Source organism: Lycorma delicatula, chromosome 1 (genome assembly GCF_047948215.1).
Source record: "Lycorma delicatula isolate Av1 chromosome 1, ASM4794821v1, whole genome shotgun sequence".
Taxonomy (NCBI): Eukaryota; Metazoa; Arthropoda; class Insecta; order Hemiptera; family Fulgoridae; genus Lycorma; species Lycorma delicatula.
Window position 1 is genome coordinate 201,804,343 of NC_134455.1, and position 21,543 is coordinate 201,825,885.

General features: G+C 30.1%; 1 protein-coding gene across 1 annotated transcript in view; it reads right to left on the reverse strand.

The window, feature by feature from the left end:
* The window catches only part of Fur2 (furin-like protease 2), a 605,551-nt gene that overhangs the window by 79,456 nt on the left and 504,552 nt on the right, over window positions 1–21,543 (reverse strand). Inside the window, exons 5-6 of the mRNA XM_075370714.1 lie at window positions 17,642–17,814; window positions 10,547–10,677 (exon numbers count right to left, since the gene is read on the reverse strand). Coding sequence (XP_075226829.1) covers window positions 10,547–10,677; window positions 17,642–17,814 — 304 coding nt within the window. The remainder of the gene's footprint in view (window positions 1–10,546; window positions 10,678–17,641; window positions 17,815–21,543) is intronic.

Here is a 21,543-nt window from a genome sequence, read left to right on the forward strand (position 1 = left end):
AAGAGAGTTGGTCAAAGATGACGTATTTAACTCAATATTAAATATTGTAAAAAGTGTAGCTTGGGCTTCATTTAAAGATGTTTGGAAAAATTTTCTCGGCAAACAAAAATCCGACAATTACCATGACATTGTTAATCAACTTCTTACTTCATACAGAGCTATGGGATGTAATATGTCTGAAAATACATTTCCTCCACTCACATCAGATGTTTTCCTGGGCAACCTCAGAGATGTAAGTGACGAGGACGGTGAATGTTTCCACTAAGATATTTCGGTGATAGAAAGATAAAAGGAAATGGAATACTAACATGCTAGCCAATTACTGCTGAACATGAATTTGGGATGTGCCTGAGGCTATTTATAAAAGAAAAGCATGAGCGAAATCACTCTAACATAAGTATGGCCATGTAAAATTATAAATTTTACAGATTTTAACTATATTTTCCCGTAATTTTTTTGAACAATAATTTATTTAAAACTAAGGGTGATAGAAAAATTGTATTTACAGATCTGTAATGTACGCATAAAAGCAATTCAAGAAATAGTATCACACTTAGAGAAACATTAAAATTTTTTTTTTGTTGTCAGTATAATTATAATCAACACAAAAGATTCACTTATATAAGAGCCTCCAAATTTTAAAAAAAGTTGGATAATTTTTTTGTTACTTATACACAATTATTATGAAAATAAAAATAATGATTGAATTGCAATGACTTTCTGATGAAGCCAGAAAGCTTACATGTTTTTTTTCCTTACAGTTAGCTTAAAGGTAATTTTTTCACTTACAGTTAAAATGACTTTACTTGACAAACAACTACTTAGTATATTATTTAGTCTGACAAGCTGTCAAATTATCACTGCTTATGTTGATGGCAAACTAAGGAGTGATTATGATATCGAAAATAAAATGATAAAATACTTAAAACAATAATACTTAATATAATAAAACTAAATATAATAATACTTAAAAGAATAAAATTCTTACTTAACAATTCATTTTATTTTTTATCATTAATTTTCTAATAATGTGTAACAACTTTGTAATTTTATGCTTTTAAAATTCCAACATGTTTTCCTGCTCCAAATATTAGAATCTATCTTTGAAACTTAGCAGATATTTTTTAAAAAAAACTTCTGTGTACTCAGGAAGATTTTTTTAAATATTTGGATGAACAGTGTGCATTAACAACGAAGTCCCAAGTACATTCCTAAACACTCAGATTTCTACTAAAAACAAAGAATATTTAGGAAAACTAGTTGTAAATTTTAGAACCAATTGATTAAAATTTTCAAATATGGGGCTTTATAGAAAATTCTTTTTAGTTTTATATTGTATAAACATAAAAAATGCAATACAATACAAATACTGCAGTTTTCTACAGACAAAAGTAGAAATAAAGGTCAAAATTTTAGGAAATTACATTACTGATCCCAACATTACAAATGTTAAAAATATAGCTTTAAAATTTTGCAGATGCTTTTCCAAAGAGATATGGATCTTTAAATGGATGTTAGCCACATGTGGGTGGTGGAAAAATAAATCTTCCAAATATAGAACAACTCAGGGAAAAAGCCATGTGTGAAGTTATAATAGCCTCTCAACATTTACAGGAAAGTGGTTTTTTTTTAAATTTGTAAATAACTTTCTAAAATGAATAATAATATAACTGTAGGTATTATAAAATGGTAAAATTTTCAGTACAATAAAGAAAACACCAGTTTTTATAAAAAATAAAAGTTACTTGTCTGGAATAAATGGGTTGAGTTATAAGACTAGCTAGATTCAGCCAGCTTTATTCATGTAAAATTAATGATCCAGCTGAACAAAACAGGTTTTAGAAATGACAAGAAATAGCCAGTATTATTATTAAAAATTATTCTCTTGTAATCTCATACCTATTGTAAGCCTGCCAGTGTTAGCCTATCAATGTTATCTTAACAAACAATTTAATGTTAATCAAATTCTTAATTAAGTAAATATAATATTACAGTAGAGCCTACAAATAAATATGAATTAGATGCCATGAGCAATTATAGTTCTGAATAATAAACAGAGTCTATTATCCAAATTTTTTATATTAAAAATCTGAGATCTGTAGCACAGAAAAATAATGTACATGTATTACAATGAACATCAGGCTTTGAATTTAAAATATAAACTTTAACAGGCCTACTGATTTTAAAACTAAAAAAAATTACAAGTGAATTAGTTCTTCAGAAGCAACTTATAAAATTTTAAATAAGATATTTCAAATTATATTTTACACACTACCATTGGTGAAAGCGTTCTCCATGTTCATTACTGATAAAAAAAAAAAAAATCAGTAATTCCGTAATATTGTAAAATTCAAAAATTTTAAATAAATTTTAGTTAAATTACACAGAAAAAAATCAATGCTTCCACATGTATATTTTATTGTTTTTTTAGTTGTCACGTTATAAAATTTCTTATTAATGGAGGCAGCAGATGAAGAAATTTAGATCAAATCCAGTTTTTTTAATTCCATATGATTTAAATCAATTCCTCAAACAAAATATTCATGAATAATTTCAAAAATTAATCTTTAGTTTTTTCTATTTTATTTTGATCAATTCAAAAAAAAACTTTTATTCATATAATCAATAATTGAAAAAATAATTGATTCTTCAAACGTAGACAATCATTTACACATAAATGTGTATGTTAGGTGCCAAATTTAAGAGTTACATATAATGTGAGAGTTACTCCTAAAAATGGTGGAACAATTTCCAGGGAAAACAAAATCCCATTCCACGCTTACTATTAGAAGTGAGGGGTGAAATGGTTTCCAACTGCCTTCTTTACTGAGCTAGTGTACTGTTGATATCAGCATGACAATCTCTCTTAAATGTAGATGATTACTATACAGTTCACTATAAGGAAAAGCTGAATAGTGAATATTGCTCTCGGGAAAAGCATCTCTTAATTTTGTCCCACATATCTCAGATGCTATACACCCATCACAATGGCAAGAAACACTGGAAGAGAGTATGTACATGTTTCTGTGAAAAATAATTTCCCATGGGGAAATTCAGTGTCATGATAAAAATTAACCTCCACCATTTGTATGCTTAATTTGATCTTTAAAAGTACTGGAAGATTTCAGAAATGTTACTACTAATTTAAATCTTATGGCATCCTCAGAAACGAACAGGCTGATGAGGCTGCCAAGAGAGCAGCAATAAATGGCCTCTAATTACAATTGATATCTGAGAGAGACTTCATGACATCTGTCCACGTAAAATTGTGAGCTCAGTGGAATAAGTTCTGGCTGCTGAGTATTCCCATGGCATTACACAACATCCAGGAGAATGTGCTCAAGAAACCTCTTTCCCTGAGCAACAGAAGAGACCAAGTCATCTTAATTTGGATAAGGATTGGACATACCAGGCTTATCCATGCTCATCTATTTGGCTCTCCTCAGCAGATCGGTGAGGCGTCCAAGGTCAAATGGTTCATGCACCATCTGCTCTTTGATTGCCCAATCTTTGGAACCATTCGACAAAACGTAGACCTGGGCTCAGATATGAAATCTCTACTAAACCAGAAAGAAGGTAAAAAACATCTGTTGCGGTTCCTCTCCTACAGTGGAATGAAGAATAAAATTTAGTGGTTTTTGTCTGATTTATGTATTTTAGTTTGTGTTTGTTGTTACTCGTCTTTGTTTATTCTATATTGTCCCTGTTTCTTTATTGTTTATTTTTGTTATTTATGATCATGCAGTGTTATTTTAGTTGCTAATGACTGTAACTATTGGTGTGACTGTAAATAAAAGCATTAAAAAAAAATTTTAATTTACAGTCTTCCTTCACAAATACCGTTAACAATTATAATTCACATTGTTGAAGTCTGTAATCCAAGGATTAAATTTTTTTTTTTAATATCATGTAAAACAAACATTTCTACATTCTGTTAATGATGACTGTTTATAATTACATTTGAAACAATCTAACCTATGCTTTTTTTGGGATGACTACTACTGTTTTTTTGTACTACTCAAAAATAAGCTTATTTTTTAGCGTTTTCAACAAACTATTTTTTTTTAAATTGTGACTTTTTTTCTTATTTTGACTTTATTATTAAAGTATCAATCAATATTCATCAGATTATCAGCTTTCATATTTTATTAACTTTTCTATACAACTACCACTGAAAAATTTTATTCTTGGAAGTTTCCTGATTTTTGCTGATTCTTTAAAGTACTTACTTCTCACTAATATTCTTTTCTATTAATAACTACTTTTATTTTCAAATATTACAACAAACTTATTTATAACTATAACAACTACAATGATACCCATTGCTACAAAATAAGTAATTTCAAAATAAATGTTAGTGCTGTTTATTTATTTTCAAATTGCACAAATGTTCACTATTTTTAGAACTAATTTCTTTAAATCAGCAATAGAGAGATGCTGTTATATTTCTTCTTATCCATTGCAATGTACATATAAACTTAAATTACCTGACATCTAAAATAAGTTTTGAATAAAAAAGTATTAAAATTCTATTACTTTTTAAAAATAGCATATCTAAAACTTACTTTTTTTAATAATAAATTAAGTTTTAAAATCTCTAGTATTGTTTTATATAATAAAGAAACTTAATGAGTAAAAAATTTCAAAAAGATATGTTTACAGTTATCTTAAAAGTTATGATACAACTTTCCAAAAAGTTCAGAAAAACTATGAATATAAAAATAAATAATAAGCAAGCGAGTTAAAAATGCAAATAAAACAGAAAAGAAAGATAGGCAAAAGAATTACCTGAGCTAGTTAACAATACAAAGTTGCTTTTATAGGATCAGTTTTTGCAGGTTTTATTAAATTATATGAAGTGGCCAGAAAATTCTTTTAGCAAATTTACTGGGTCGACTTACATGAGTTCACTACATCAATGAGGCACACTGTTCATTCTTTATAAAAAGTAGTAAAAATTAATTTACAGACAATTACATTTACCATTATATCACCCATGAAAAAAAAAACAATTTTTTTTCTGCTTCACACAAGAAATTCAAAAAGTATAAAATACATTAATGGATAAAGTAAAGAAATAATAACACAGTTGGCCATTTGAAAGGAATAACTTTTAGTGAAATTAAACTGTGAAAGTTTAGATTTATTGTAACTTGTAATGTATGATTTAAGGATATATGTTATATAAATGGAAATGTAAAACTTATGTGCACAACTTTACCCATGAGAATGAAATCTTATTAAACTTTTTAACTTCATTGGAAATATGCTATGAGCGTGTGTGACTACAAGTGTTGAATGTAAATAAAGCAGAAACCAACAGTTTGCTGGGTCTGTAAATGAATCAATACAAAACAAGAACGGTTCAATGCCCATTACCTGGTGTAAATAAGTCACCTAAAAACTAATGTAAACTGGCAAACATTACTCTCTGCTGAAAGACAATATTTAAAGGTACTAGGTCAAGGTAAATAGGCTTGTGAATAGGCTTATGCAGTCACTTCGTCATTAAATTTAATACCTGAGAATTCTTCAAGGCTAGCTTAACAAACTAATAAAATTTTGTTATAAAAAATATTTCTCATAATCACTTAACTACAAGATTTAATGTTAAAAACAATACCAGTATTTGAGGAAAATTGTTTTGAGTTAAATATTTCTCATTTTAAAAATAAGTTTTCTTTTACAACCCAAAGCATAGAGATAGAAAATGGATAAATTATAACAAATAAACTGAAAAATTATTTTGGTTAAAAAAAGATGTTATAAATAAAGATAATATAAATTGACAGTTTCAAGCAAAATATTTAAATAGTGAATGAAGCAACCATGTTATTATATACAGGTAATTCAGGAGGAACAGGAAATAATCTGAGAACTGATTCTAGAGCATGAAATGAGGAAAAAAATTTCATACAAATATATGTCTGAAAATATCTTGTTACTGAATTACAGCTGGCAAAAATTTTACCAAATTGAAACTTTTAAGGCATTATATAACTTGATGATTTCTTATGTTTTTTTGGCCTGAAAAATCAAATAAAACAGGTCCCAGAACTGTATCTCATGTACTTTTCATAATATCCAATGTAAAACAGAAAATTTGGTGAAGAAAAACAAGTTCTTTTAGATTTTAAATAGATTAACTTTGTTAAATGACCCACAAATTAACAAATTTTATAACAAAAACTTGTTCAAAATTTAATTCTGAAAAAATTGTTGTAATAAAGTTTATGAAAATAACAAAAAAAAAATCAACTTTTATTATTAAAAACAAAATAAAACAAAACTTAACAGAAAAATGTTACGAATTTTGTAAAAATTAAAAACAGCTGTTTTTAGTACAATAAATTTAAACCTTTGAAGAATTAAAGTTCTAATTTACATTAAAAAATACTCACTGTAATTAATTTATGTAAATATTTGAAAATTCCTCCAGTGACATCAATACAGGTTTCAACTTGTTTCCTTATATTTTCTGTTGCCAACCTTATGATGTATTTGTATTCCTTGATGAGGGCAGCAGCACTGAGAAATCAAGTGATCAGTTCATCCATCACGTGTGTTTACGTTTTGCTTGTATACCTCATATTTCATCATCTCCATAAAAGGTAATCTAAAGGAGTAAGGTCCAGTGATCTAGGTGGCCAATTTATCAGCCCTATATGTCCAATCCACTTGTCGGCAAATTTTTCATCTAAGAATCATCTTATTTCATTTGTGAAATGTGTCTAGTACATTTCAATTCATTTCGCCAATGAGAATTTTTCAAGAACTCCAAGAAATTCATTGTTTAAAAATTCTAGATAATTTCTCCCTGTGACATGTTCTAGTATGAAAGGACCACCAATGCAAATTCTGTGTGTTGTTTAAGCCATTAGGGTAAAAGTAGCTTCGTCCAAAAAATAGTATACTAAAGTGGTAATTACTATTAACCCACTGACAAAACTTTATTTGTCTGGCATGGTCACCAAGATGGAGGTGTTGAACTTTCTGAACATGATAAGGACACAGTCTATGAGCATGTAATATCCTCCTTATTGTATTTCGTGCAATGTTGAGTTGGGTAGGAATTTTTCGTGTGGTCATTATAGGACTAAGCTGTTATACCTGAAGAATTATTATTACCACATAACCACAATTTTATGACATTTTATGAGTAGTATTATAATTAATTTTGAAACATACAGTTAGTGTTGCTAACCCAATTTTTTCAAAGATCTTAATCTATTATATTAAAAACAGCTGGTTTTAATTTTTACAAATTCATAATATTTTCTTGTTATGTTTTTGTATGTTATGTATTTGTTCTGTTTTGTTTCTAATAATAAAAGTTGATTTTTTTTCATTGACTTTATTACATCAATTTTCTCAGAATTAAATTTTCTACAAGTTTTAGTAATAAAATTTACTTATTTGTTAATCATTTAACAAAGTTCTTGTACTTAAAATCTATAGAAAAACTTGTTTTTCATTACCAAATGTTTTTGTTTTACATTGAATATCATAAAAACTATGGGAGATACAGTTCTCGGACCTGATTTATTTGATTTTTGGGTCAAAAAACATAAAAACCATGAAGTTTACTCCTTATATAATGTCTTAAAAATTTCAGTATGACCTCAGTCCACCGGCAGGATTGAAATCCAGGTGAAATTTTTTGGTAGTCATAACTCGATAACAGAACTTTTTCAGACATTTGTTTATATGAACTTTTTTCCTTATTTCAGTCAAACTGTAGAATCAGTTTACAAATTATTTCCCTTTCCTCCTGAATCACTTGTGATATTTAAATAAGGTGTTTTATTTTAAACGCCCCAGGCAATTTCCTCATAAATTATATGCAGTAAAAAAATATTACCAAAACAAAAGTTGCTCAGATTGGAGGGTGACACCTCATGGTGACCTTGCACTTGACCTTCACTTTTATTTCAAGGTTAACATGATATTTTTAAATGGAATGGCCTATTTTTGATTCCACCAATGAAAATAGCAAATAAAAGTTTACATTGAAACATGTGGTCAAAATATGACTTAGGACCTTTTTTCGGGGCGTTTCATTTTAATCTCCCCAGGCGATTTTCTTGTAAACTATGCACAATAAAAAAATTACTTAAAGAAATGTTACTAATATTAGAGAGAAACACCTCACAGTGACCTTGTACTTGACCTTGACCTTATTTCAAGGTTAACATGATTTTTCAAATAGAATGACCTATTTTTGACCCCCTCCAATAAAAAGAACAGAAAATGTTACACTGGAATATGTAGTCACACATATGCCCTTGGACTTTTTTTTGAAGGTCATAAGCTAACCATTAGAGATAGTGTTTACACGAAGGTGGTATATTACATGTTTTTGAAGGTCATACAATTCCTGAAATACTTATATTCCAGGCCATTTATCTCAAAAAATATGGAAAAGAGCAATAGGTAAAAGAACAACCTATTGCATAACACTATCTATGATGGTTAGCCATATGATCTTCAAAAAAGATCCAAGGTCATATGTGTAACTACATATTCCAAAGTAAAATTTTCTGTTCTTTTCATTGGTGGGGAAAAAATAGGTGATCCCATTTGAAAAAATCATGTTAACCTTGAAATAAGGTCAACATCAAGTTCAAGGTAAAATCTAAGGTCACAATGAGATGTCTCCCTTCAATTTGGGTAACTTTTGTTTTGGTAATTTTTATGTATTATTTGTATTTTATGAGAAAATCACCTGGGATGATTAAAATGAAACACCTACATATACACTGTATATATAAATATATATATGTATATACGCTACCAAGACCCATATAATTTCTGTTAATGTTCTTGAGTCTGCTGTCCTATGAATATTGGAACATTCCCTCTTGTTCACAAATTTTTGTGCTTAAGGCAATCATACTTTTACAGTTCACAGTTCATAGTTAGTTTGTAGTTTGTTTTTTTTAAATTTAATTTAAAATTGTTATTGTAGTTAATTAATTGTTATTGTCATAAATATAAAGATGATTTTAGAACTAAATAAATTAAATCTGATTATCAAGAATTTGCAATACGAAAAAACTGCTATTAATACAATTTATTAAATCTATTTCTTTAATGACAAAAAAGTTAACCAAAGGATAAAATAAAGTTTCACTCTGAAAGGGAGTAAAAAAAATAGCATACAACCTGCAGCAAATAACCCTACTTAATATTATAAATAAACATAATAGAAATTAGGTAGGAAAAATTCAGATAAAGAAGACATCAGTTCATATCTATTATAATAAAGGAAACATTTAAAGATTCAAATAAATTTAATTTCATGAACACACTAATAACTCAGTAAGAGGCAAAAGAAAAGAAAATTTTAATGCTAGAAAATCTAGTCAACGGGAAGTAATGAACAATAAAACTTGTAATAGAATCCTTTTTGTGGTTTACAGTACTCATACTTTCAAATAAGCTATAAAAATAAAATCTGAGTAAGAATAGTGCTTCAACAAGTTTTAGAAAGACTGAAATAGATTTTCACATCCAAGTTGATCTACATTTAATACTTCACTGAAAGTAAATCTAATAAAAACTTGAAATGTAAAGATTGTGGTTCAGTTACATAAATGTTGTTGATAGAAGATACCAAGTATTGTACAATAAAATAAGCAAGCAAAACCAACAGTTTTCATTACCGTTAAAACAACTTTTCATTACTCAAGTCGGACATTTTACTTCATGTGGTTCCTCTTGAAGCTTTTCATTTCAAAAACTTTTCAACTTAGCAGAGTGTATTACAAGTCTAGTTAAGTTTGTTAAGGTGAAAAGTTTATTTAATTTATTGTCTTAAGATTTTATATTACTATAATACAATACAGTACATAGTAAAATACAATGTATTTTATTCTTAACTATATAAAGTGAAACTTCAGGTTTCCTGATAAACTTCATACCACGTTGTTCAGCTTTTCCTGTATTTTGTGCAATCTACATTAATAATTTTCTGTGTAAAAGTAAGTTTTTATAGCAGGCACAAAGGTTTTTGTATAATTTGTAACAGCTTGAGAGAATGAATACATTACATATGCAGAAATATTTACATTTGACAAATTTTCAAAATAAAAATCTAGATAATTATTTAGCCTATAAAAAAATTATAAAATCTAATCTATAGAACTAAATTAATCTAATCTTCATAGGATTGGGGATAAAACAGCATAAAATTAACTATAATTCCTGTTAGTATTACAATATAGTAATAACTATATACATTATTTCATTTAGTAAACCTTTTTCTGCAACAAGTAGGATGGGTAAAAACAAAAGATTTGGTCCAAACAAATTTTATCAACAGAATAAATTGTTTTGTTTAAGAGAGGTAAACTTTAATATTTACTGGAAGGATCTTGAGTAAGAATCAACTTTCAAATTTCAAAAGAATATTTGACATTTTAAAATAGCTTATTCTCAGAAATTTTAGCAAAACTGCAAACACTGATAATTTATCTATATCTTGCTAGGTTATATATTTTGATTTTTATATATTTTAACAACTAAGCATATATAAATAACATACCCTCCTTGTGTTGCACTTGATATAGAGAGCGTGAAGATACTATTAGTGTAGCCATCACAGTTACAAGAATCTGTATGTCTACCTCCATTACCAGAAGCCCATACAAATATTGAACCTTTACCTCTTCTACCCTATAAAATATCAAATGGATAAATAAGTAAGTAGATAATCTGAATTTAAATAATCATCATGAGCATATTCTAAAAGTAACATAATTATAACTTGTGCATGCACAGAGAGAGAAAGAGAGAGAGAAAGATAGAGAGAGTGAGAAAAGGAGATTATGAGATGCATTTCTTCTAGTTAGTTGGCTGGGTTGCATCATGCAATGTGTATCTGTGCTTCTGTTTTTAATTTTCAATGTGTTGTGTTATTTTGTAATTCCAAGGTGAATTGAAATGAGTGAAAAAAGACGTCATTCAATTTTTAAACAATCTGAACAATGACAAGCATTCTGGTTATCTTTCACTTTCAAAAAATTCCTCAAAATGTAGCAATAGAATACAAAGCCACCCTACAAGGAAGGAGTAATTACAAAAATATAATTATTTCTTGTAATCTTAATGCATTTGTTTTAATAAACCTAATGTTCTAGTTCTTTTAGATGAATTCTGACATCTAATCTTCAATACTTGAAACATTAATGTTCTTTTAACATAAAATATAACTCTATAAAACAATGCTGTTAAATAATGGATTTAATTTATACAAGCATATGGCCCTGTAATGAAGCAGCAATCATTACAAAGGAGGATTTCTATTACCTAAACAAAGAATGTAAGGCAGGTTTTCAAGATAATATCAAGTCAATGTTGATTTGCTTCTTTTGTCTCTGATGGCATCATGCACAAAAATTTTATTCTAACACATTAAACTGTAAATGAACAACTCTAATGTAAGTTCTGAGGCATGCCTCATAACTGGCACAACAAATCTTAGTTTCTCCACTATGTCAATAAGCTTGCCCATATGACATATGTGGATAAATTTTGAACATAACTTTCATCTGATGAGACCTTGCCCCATACTACTTCTTCCAGTTTCCAAAATGAGTTTGATCAATAATTTGTAGATAGCTTTTTTAGACCACTGAAGATTCAGCTCCAATCACAGAAGATCTCTGATCAGAGATGATTTCCAAATTTTTATTTTCCAATCATGGAAAAAGTAATAGGATTACCTACCCACACAGAAGTAAACTATTTTGGAAGGGATGAAAACCAATAATTTTAAACTAATTAATTTTTTTATGACTAATTTAAGGAATTATTTTTTAGCGTATTGCATAAATTTTGCATTTGAATGATTAATTTACCTATACATGGAAGAGAATAAATTCAGGAAGATTAATTACACAAAGAGATAAAATAATATAAGGTGAACATAAGGGTTTTTATGTAGTCATATTTTTCCATTTCTTGTTATACTTTGTGTATATAAATTATACCATGTTAACATGACTACACAGAAAGATAAATGAACAAAAAATTTTATTACCAGCAAATCCTTTCATAACAATGAACTAAAAAAAAGAAGTTATATATAGATCAGTTGTAAAAAGTTTGGTTAAAAATTTATATATACAACCTGAAAACTTTAATTTTTATAAAGATGCACATTTATAATGTTTTGTTTGTAATGTACACTTAAATCAAATGTTATAAACTAAAGATATCAGTTAATAACACTAAACAAAAGTAATAAGTTAAAATTCATAATTATCATGACAATCACAATTATCACAATTAATCCTGACAGCAGAATTTTATTCTATTTATAACTATTAGTTAAACTAACTAAATTAACTAGTTTAACTATCTAGTTTTAACTATTTATGGCACTGTTTGTTGGTAGAAAATACATCAGTTTTTAGTCACATAAATCTGATTAAATTCATATCACATTTAGTTAAATAAATAACTGGTGGCAGATTAATTGATTTATCATTAATTGTATTCAATCACAGAAAAACAGGTTTCATCACTAATGACACACAATATTCACACAAAAAATTATCATAAATGATGCCAAATAAATTTTAAAGATTTTGTAATAATACACAATAAATAATAAAGAATCATTAAGTTGTAACAATATTTTTTATGTATGAAAAGCTCTCAAATTAAAAGCAAGTGTGTTAAGAATTAATAAACTGAATAAACAACAAAATCAATAACATAAATAAATCTATAAATAAATAAAAAAATGAAACAAAACATGCAACATATAAATACATATAAAAGTATGCTTCACTTAATATATACATCACTTATGTGCATGTATGTTATGAATGTAAATTAGGAATTTAGTAAATGAATGTATATACTCAACAAAAATTACAATGAACTTTGTAAACTATCTGTACACATAATAATACATAAAAAAATTCCCCACAGAAATTAAATTTAATGTTATTTCTGCAGTTATTTATCAGCACTAACATTTTTGCACATTTAATATGAGCAAAAATGTAATTACTCCTTGTAATCTTAATATAAATTCTTTTAATAAACCTAATGTCCTAGTTCTTTTAGATGAATTCTGCCATCTAATCTTCAACAATAGAAGGATTAATGTTCTTTTAACACAAACTATAACGGTAAAAAACAATTCCATTAGCTAATCTAAATAATTTATCAGTTTACTGAGGGACATACCAATTGATAACAATAGAATAACTACATGATTAAAACATTTTTTTAAATTTGTTGATGAAATTTTTGCAATGTAAGCAGTGCATTTTTTCATTTTCATACAGAAATACTAATTTAAAGAGGTCACTCTAAAATTGTGAATTCAATAAAATAACTTTGATAATAAGATAACTAAACTAAAAAAAATTCTTTATTTTTTCAAATTCTTTATTTGAAATTTTAATTGCATTAAAGACTATGTAGCACAAAGTTCTTAGTATAACACAGCATAATTAAGGAAAAATCTTAAATGTATTTACTGAAAGAAAAAATAATTATTAATATCAAAATATAAATCAATAAAATAATCCAGTTATAATATATTCAAATAAAATATAATATTCAAATATAATATTTAATATTCTGTTTGTATCACTAAATGAAAAAATTAGAGTAAAAGAATACAAAAATTTTAACAAAAATAATGTAAATAATTTTCAGTAAAAACAGTAGAGGGTATACATTATATATTTATGGTCTTAACATGTATACATGACCTGAGTTAGAATAATTAAATTAAAAACAAACACTATGTTTTCCAGCTTAGAAATATTATACTGTTTATTTAGTTATAATTAATTTCAAAATATGGCCTAAGGGTATGTGGTAGGAATTTGAAGAGTTGAAAAAAGTATTTATTATTATACAGCGATCTTACTCTTGTCAAAAACAGTAAAAAAGTTATGTAAAAAGGAAAATTTTCTGATGAAAATGCTGCATATGTACATATCTCATTGTACTCACTCATTAATAACTTTTATAAAATGAAATATCTTAAACTAGTTCTGAAAACAAAGATAGGAAATATTTGAGATCTGTTCAGAAACTAACCAAATTTTATTTTTTTAATTTTTATTATTAATTTTACAGATTATTGGACCTTGTCCCCTTCAAAGTCTCCCCTCCCTATTTATAAACTTTTCCCAGCGGTGTTTCTACTTCGTGAAACAGTCCTGGATAGCTTCAATTGAAATTGTTTTTAAGATCTGTGACGAATTTGCTTTAATGTCCTTAACAGTCTCAAAACGGCATCCGTTCACCACTGATCTTAAAGAAAAAAATCAAAGGAGCCAGGTCTGGCGAGTAGGAAGGACATTTATCTGGTTTTTGGCACAAAACTGACAAATTGGCAAAGTTACGTGTGTGGGTGCATTGTTGTGGTGAAACGACCAAGAGTCGTCTCGCCACAACTCTGATCTCTTTTTGCAGATTTTTTCACATAACCATTGTACAACGCCTTGATAGTATGCACGATTCCCTGTATCAGATTGAGGCACAAATTCAAAATGCACAATTCTATTAAAATTGAAAAAACAGAGAGCATTGTTTTGGCATTAGATCGAGACTGACGTACTTTCTTGGAGTGTGGATATTCTTTGCCAATCCATTGTGATGACTGAACTTTTGTTTCAATGTCATAGCCATAAACCCAACTTTTGTCTCCTGTTATGATTCTTTCCATGAATGTTTCATCGACATTGGCTGGTTCAAAAAGTTGCTGACAAACATCCACTCAATGTTCTTTCGGTTTGGTTGATCAAACGAGTAACAAACTTTGCTGCAACTCGATGCATGTTCAATTTTTCAGTCAAAATGTCATGGTGTGATCCAATTTAGATGCTAACCTTTTCTGCAAGTTCTTTGACAGCCAATCAGCGATTTACAAGCACCAAATCATTGATTTTCTGAACGTGGGTGTCATCAGTTGAAGCTGAAGGCCTTCCTGGTAGAGGGTCATCTTTAATTGACTGACGACCACTTTTAAATTCTAAAAATCATTCGTAACATTGCGTACAACCCAGAGCATCATCTCTGTAAGCTTGTTTCAAAAGTTGAAATGTTTAGACTCTTTCTGTGTGGGTGTGTGTTTTCTCTCTCTCTCTCTGTGTGTGTGTGTGTGTGTGTGTGTATGTTCTCTTCCTCTCTCTTTCTGTGTGTGTTCTCTCTCTCTCTCTCTTTCTCTCTATGTTGTATTGTTGCTCCTGAAAATTGCACATTACAAAAATTTCTGCTAGCAGTTTAACATGTTGCACTTAAATACAACAACATGAAAACTAAATGAGAAATGAGCAATCCAGAAAATATGGTTACAGAGGAGGTTATGTAGAACACAATGCTACCAATCGCACATCTCTAAATATCTCCTTTGGCACGTGTTTGGTTATTTTCTGAACATACCTCGTATAATCAGACAAGTTAATAAGATTCGAAATAAAGAATTTTTATAATATAAACTAGTAGTAATTCAATCTTTATAGAAACAATACAGTATTATAAGTACTTAATTTGATGCAAAAGAGCTTTATTTTATTTATATGAATTGGATGACTTGTTAAAAAAGAATGAGTGTTTACAATTTGATTCCATACTGATTAAAATTAGTCAAAAACAGCTATTATAAATTAGCAAATTTAATCTACAATATTTAACATATATTCAGTAAATTTTCTACCATGAAACACAACTGTGAAGTAAATTTGGATGGCCTAGATCGAATTTCTCATAATCAAAATAAAATCAGTGATATCCTACAACTCCATCTCTCATGATTATGAACCACTACCATGGAAAATTCTCAAGAATAATGGTAAAAAGCCACAGTTGTCTGTAATTATCATTGCATTAAAAAAAAAACCTGTTGGACTATCTTAATTACCTGGAAATACCCAATTCCAGTTAATTATGAGTGTTTAATAAATGAAATACTATACTGAAAGACTAGCAAGCCTTACAATGGACTACAATTCAAATTTTTTTCCTGGGTGTACAATGAAGTGCCATTATCAGCAGCCAGACAAAATATTACTTCAGCAGCCAATTTAGCCAAACAACATCAAACTTAAAAATTTAGATAACAGCAACATAAATAATTAACAATTAAAACACACATAAATGGCATAGTTGGGTGAAACACATTTTAGGAATAATCAAATATGTGAATATAGATGCATGACATTAAGAAACAAGAGTTGGATAACATCATTATATTGTTTCCTAAAATATTACAGATGTTAGATCCTAATTTAAATTTCTGATACAATGCTGCATAACAGATATAGTCCAGAAGTATGTGGTATACCGTCAGTTGGCAATTGCATCAAACACAAACTGCATTGGTTCGAGTCATGAGATGTCCATGAGTCTATTCGCAAATGGCAAATAATAACCTTCTCTTGACAGCAACAGCTGGATGAAGAACCCCATGGTGTCACAGTGTTCTTAACTGGATGAAGGGTATTGTCAATGGTAGCATTCCATTCACTTTGCCACTCATCACAAACCTCCCTCTTCAAAAAAACAGACAAGATCGTCAAAGAATAGTGAATGGAGGCTACAAACAAGCCTCTTGTGCCACACTATCAGCATGCTCATTGCCTGAAATTCTAATATGGTTGGGAATCCAGCAGAAGCACACACTTGTATTATGCTGAGTAGTTTCAGAAATACCAGACTGTATTTCACGGACAATATTGTGTTTTAGAGTACCTGTCACTAATCGCCTGCAAGGCACTCATGGAATCTGAACAGACAAGTTCGTGTCAAAATGGTGAGATAATTATATTTAAGGCTTTATTAATTCCCTTTACTAACTCCCACGTTTGTTGGTTTTTCAAATGGATGAACAACCACTGAAGGATTACTGATTGGGACTGACATACTGTTCACACAAGTACCAGCAATTTAATGGACCACTTCAGCACAGCTCACACATACTGGAGCTAGGGCTGCATACAGCTGGGTTATCCCTGCTGCCCAGAGGACACTGTTTGAGACTCACTACAGAAAGCCATCCATCCAACGGCATAATAGTTTCCACTTTGGGTTACAGTTGTGTTTCATAAGCTGATCCAACACCTTCGAGTCTAAGTGAAAGAAGAAGCAGGGCAAGATGTTATTGTGTTGCTGTGTAAGGGTATATGTTATAATTTGCATAGTGTTAGTGGTGTGGTGTTGTGTCTGCTGTCCAATACAGACGTAAAGGTTTATCAATCTGATATATGATAAAATAACTTAAATATGAAGAAATTACCTGCTGTTGAGAATTTTGTATCAGTATTCTTTGTTGTGTTAACATAATGACTGGTTTCCAGCCTATGAAGAAGAGCATTAGTATCTCTGCCTTTATCCAGAAAGGTTTGGGTTCAAATTCAGTTGGCTTGAAATTTTTCACATGCTTCATAATTCATCTCATCCTATTATTTAAGATATTTTTTTCCAACTGATACTGAATTATGTTATTATTACAATAAGGTAGTAAACTGTAACTTCGAGTAAAGTAATTTTAATTATAAATGGGTTATTAGTACAAAAAAAAATAATTAAAAGTTTATTAGAAAAGAAAAAGTATTTAACATTAGGCATAATATTAGGACATATAATAAGGTATTATGTTTATACTTACACTTGTAACACCATTAATGAATGCCCTTCTAGCAAGTGGTCCAGGTCCATCCACTGTTTTGCCATCATCCTCTGGTCCCCAAGATGCACTGTATATGTCTATGTGGTCTGGATTAAGTCCTAATGCACGAGCTTCAACAGCATCATTGACAACACCATCCAACATTCGAACACCTACACAACAAAAATTAAGTAGTAGTATTGCAAATTGCTAGTTATCATATATTATTATTTATTATTGTGAAGGCAGTCATTAATAGTATTTGGACCATAAATTCCAAAATTGCTATGAAGTGTTTAAATGTTTAAAGTTTGTTACTGGAGATAATTCTAAAGATATTATTGGCGTTTTACCTGACTTTATTATAACCGCAATTGTTTCGTTTTTGCAAATTTCATTGCTTATAACTCGAAAATGAAAGCATTTATTTTGAAATGATGTTATCATCATTTTTCTAGTAAAAGTTTTCATTAAAATCATGAATCCACCTTCCTTTTTAAAAAAACCGTTTGATTCAGTGAGGCTGAAGTTCAAGATTGTGGACAAAAATTTCAGACACACAATAAAGTAGCAATTTTCTAATTATGTAGATCCGTACTTGTTTCAACCTCCTAGTATCCCTCAGTTTTAAAATATTAAGCTGCTTCCACACTTTAATATCACCCTGTACATTATTTTGTACAAAATAATGTTTTGCTGCACATAATTGTTCATCAGAACAACATATTCATCAAACTATTTATGTACTTTTGAAAAATAATTACTCTACTCAATGAAAAACCAACAACAAGACAAAGATCTATACGTACAGATGAAAATATTGGTGCTGTCTGTGATAGTGTTGAAGAAGATCCGAATGTGTCTATTCATTGCTGTTCTCAACAACTTGGACTTTGTCCATCTATTGCATGGACAATTTTATGTAAAGATCTTGGTCTACACCCATACAAGATGCAATTGGTGCAAGAACTGAAGCTACAAGACCGTAATAAGCATTGTTTGTTTGGTGAATGGTGTCTTAAATCAATTGGAGATTGATCCACTTTTTCATCTAAAAAATTTGTTTAGTGACAAAGCTCATTTCTAGTTAAATGGTTATGTCAACAAACACAATTAACGTATGTGGAGTAAGACCAATCCTCAGGAAATTTACGAATCTCCATTGCATCCTGAAAAATGCACTGTATAGTGTGGGTTACATGCTGGAGGCATCGTCAGTCCTTATTTCTTTAAAAATGAGGCCGAAGCACATGTTACTGTCAATGGTGATCATTACAAATCAATGATCAGTGATTATTTGTTTCCAAATTTGCATGATATTTACCTGCAACAGTTTGGGTTTCAACAGGAGGTTGCCACACCTCATACTGCTAACGAAACAATTGATTTATTGAAACAACAATTTAGCAACAAAATTATTTCACAAAATGGTCTATTGAATTGGCCTCTCCAGTATCATGTGAGCTAATGCCAGTGGATTATTTTCTTTGGGGAAGAAAATTGAAGTCTCTGGTTTATGCTAATAAACCAGCAACAACTGACGACATTGGAAGCAAACATAACTCGTGTTACTAACGAAATACGTCCCCAATTACTTGAAAAGTGGCTTAAAATTGGACTGTTAGAATCCGGTTCATCAAAGCTAGTTGTGGTGGGCATATGCCAGAAATTATTTTCAAAAATTAAATGTCAGAAAGTTATCTTTTCAGATAAAAACAAACTTGGCTTCAAACTTACCTTTTTATGTGTTTTATTTCAATTCAAGTTCTATCACTCTAAAAAAAACACCCTTTGGTTTTAGAATATTTATTATTTTATTTTTTCTAGTGTTGTTCTTATAGAATTTTTTTAACATATATAGCACTGACATGTAACATTATAACATTGACATATTATTTCTGATAAATTATCCATTGCAATTAATGTATAAAAACTAATTACCCTGAATCATAAACATAAACTTCAACTTTCAGAGCATAGAAAAAATAGAAAAAGAAATATGGAAAGCAGTAGAATTCAGTGGCTTTTAGTACGAGGGTTATGTTTATTTCAAGGTTCGATCGGTCACGAAATAAAAACCCGTGCAAAAATCAGATGAATCTTTGCGCATATGTGTTGCGCAGTATCTCTAGTATGGCCTTCAATCATGCTGCGACACTTCGTTTAGTTCTGAACACTAAACACTAAACTTAAAGCTAGCAAGTAAACATGTCTACAACAATACCATCTCCCGCCAAGTGTGAAGTGTGTGCGGTAATTAGATTTCTTCAGACTGAGGGGTGTAATGCAGCTGAAATTCATCGAAGAATAAGTAATGTGTACGGTGAAACTTCAATGAGTGACAGCAAAGTGCGACAATGGTGCAGGAACTTTAAAGCAGGACGTACAGATGTTCATGATGCAGGCGATCAGGGAAGGAAGCGAGTGTCAACCGATGATCTCGTTGAGCGAGTGGATGAGGCAATTCAAGAAAATTGTCGGTTCACAATTTCTGTATTGAGTGATTAGTTTCCTGAAATTTCAAGGTGAGCTCTCTACACCATTGTGAGTGAGAGACTTCAGTACCACAAACTGTGTGCGAGATGGGTTCCCAAGATGCTGTACGACCATCACAAACAATGAGAATGGACGCCTCCCTAATGTTTCTCCAGCACTACCACAATGAAGGAGAAGATTTTTTGAACAAAACTGTCAGAGGGGACGAGACATGGGTCCATTTCGAAACTGAAAAAAAAAACAAAAGAACAATCCAAACAGTGGATGCATTCTCATTCTCCCAGTAAACCAAAGAAGTTCAAGCGAACCTTCTCCAAGAGAAAGTATATGGCTACTGTGTTCAGGAACCAGAATGGAGTTCTCTTGGAGGAATTGATGGAACGTGGCACCACCATCACTGCAGCCTCATAATGCATGACTCTTCAACGTCTACGAAGGACAACTCAGAATAAGCGGAGAGGAATGTGTCATCAGGCATTGTCTTTCTCCATGACAATGCTCGGCCGCACACTGCAGCTGTAACAAAGAAGCTCCTGCAGCGTTTTCATTCAGAAGTGTTTGATCACCCACAATACAGCCCGGACTTGGCTCCATCCAATTTTCACCTCTTTGCTCACATAAAACGCTGGCTAGGAGGACAACATTTTGGCACAGACATTGAGCTGCAGACCAGTGCAGAAACATGGCTGAAAATACAGGCGGCTCCATTCTATGACGAGGGTATTGGAAAGTTGGTACCACGCTACGACAAACGTCTAAATCAGAGTGGCGACTACATAGAGAAATAGCGTAACTATATAAGAACTTGTTACAAATAAACATTTTTTATTTTCACTGTGGTTTTAATTTCGTGACCAATTGGACCTTGAAAAAAATAACCCTCGTATGTTCACTATATCACTTATAATTAGTGTGAATAGCATGTTGTGTTTTGCTCAAAAATAAATCACAACAATACCGGATGTCTGAAAAAGAACTGGAGTTTCAAGAACAAATAGTTTCTATTTTGTAACATTAAATAGTGTTTTATGTGTAATCTTGAAGTGACAACAAACTATATTTTAGTTCACATATTCTTTATCAGGACGGCAGCTGCATTCCAACAGGCAGCAGCAGCAGCTGACTGCTGCACAGGCCAAGCTGTTTTTAGCTCAGGCTTCAGTACAACTGTGTCGCTAGAAGAAAAAGCACAGTGCATGTAGTGGTTCACAAAAACAAAATCAATGACTGTTATACAAAGAAATTATATGCAAATCCGTTGAAGAAATTCTCCAAAAGAAAAAAGCATTTGTAAGTGATGTGAACAGTTTTTGGAAACTGGAAGAGCTCAATTTTTAACAACCATGTTAGACTTTATTTCTGCTGATGAAACTATTTGTAGTGCATTTTATTTTCTGATAAAGTAA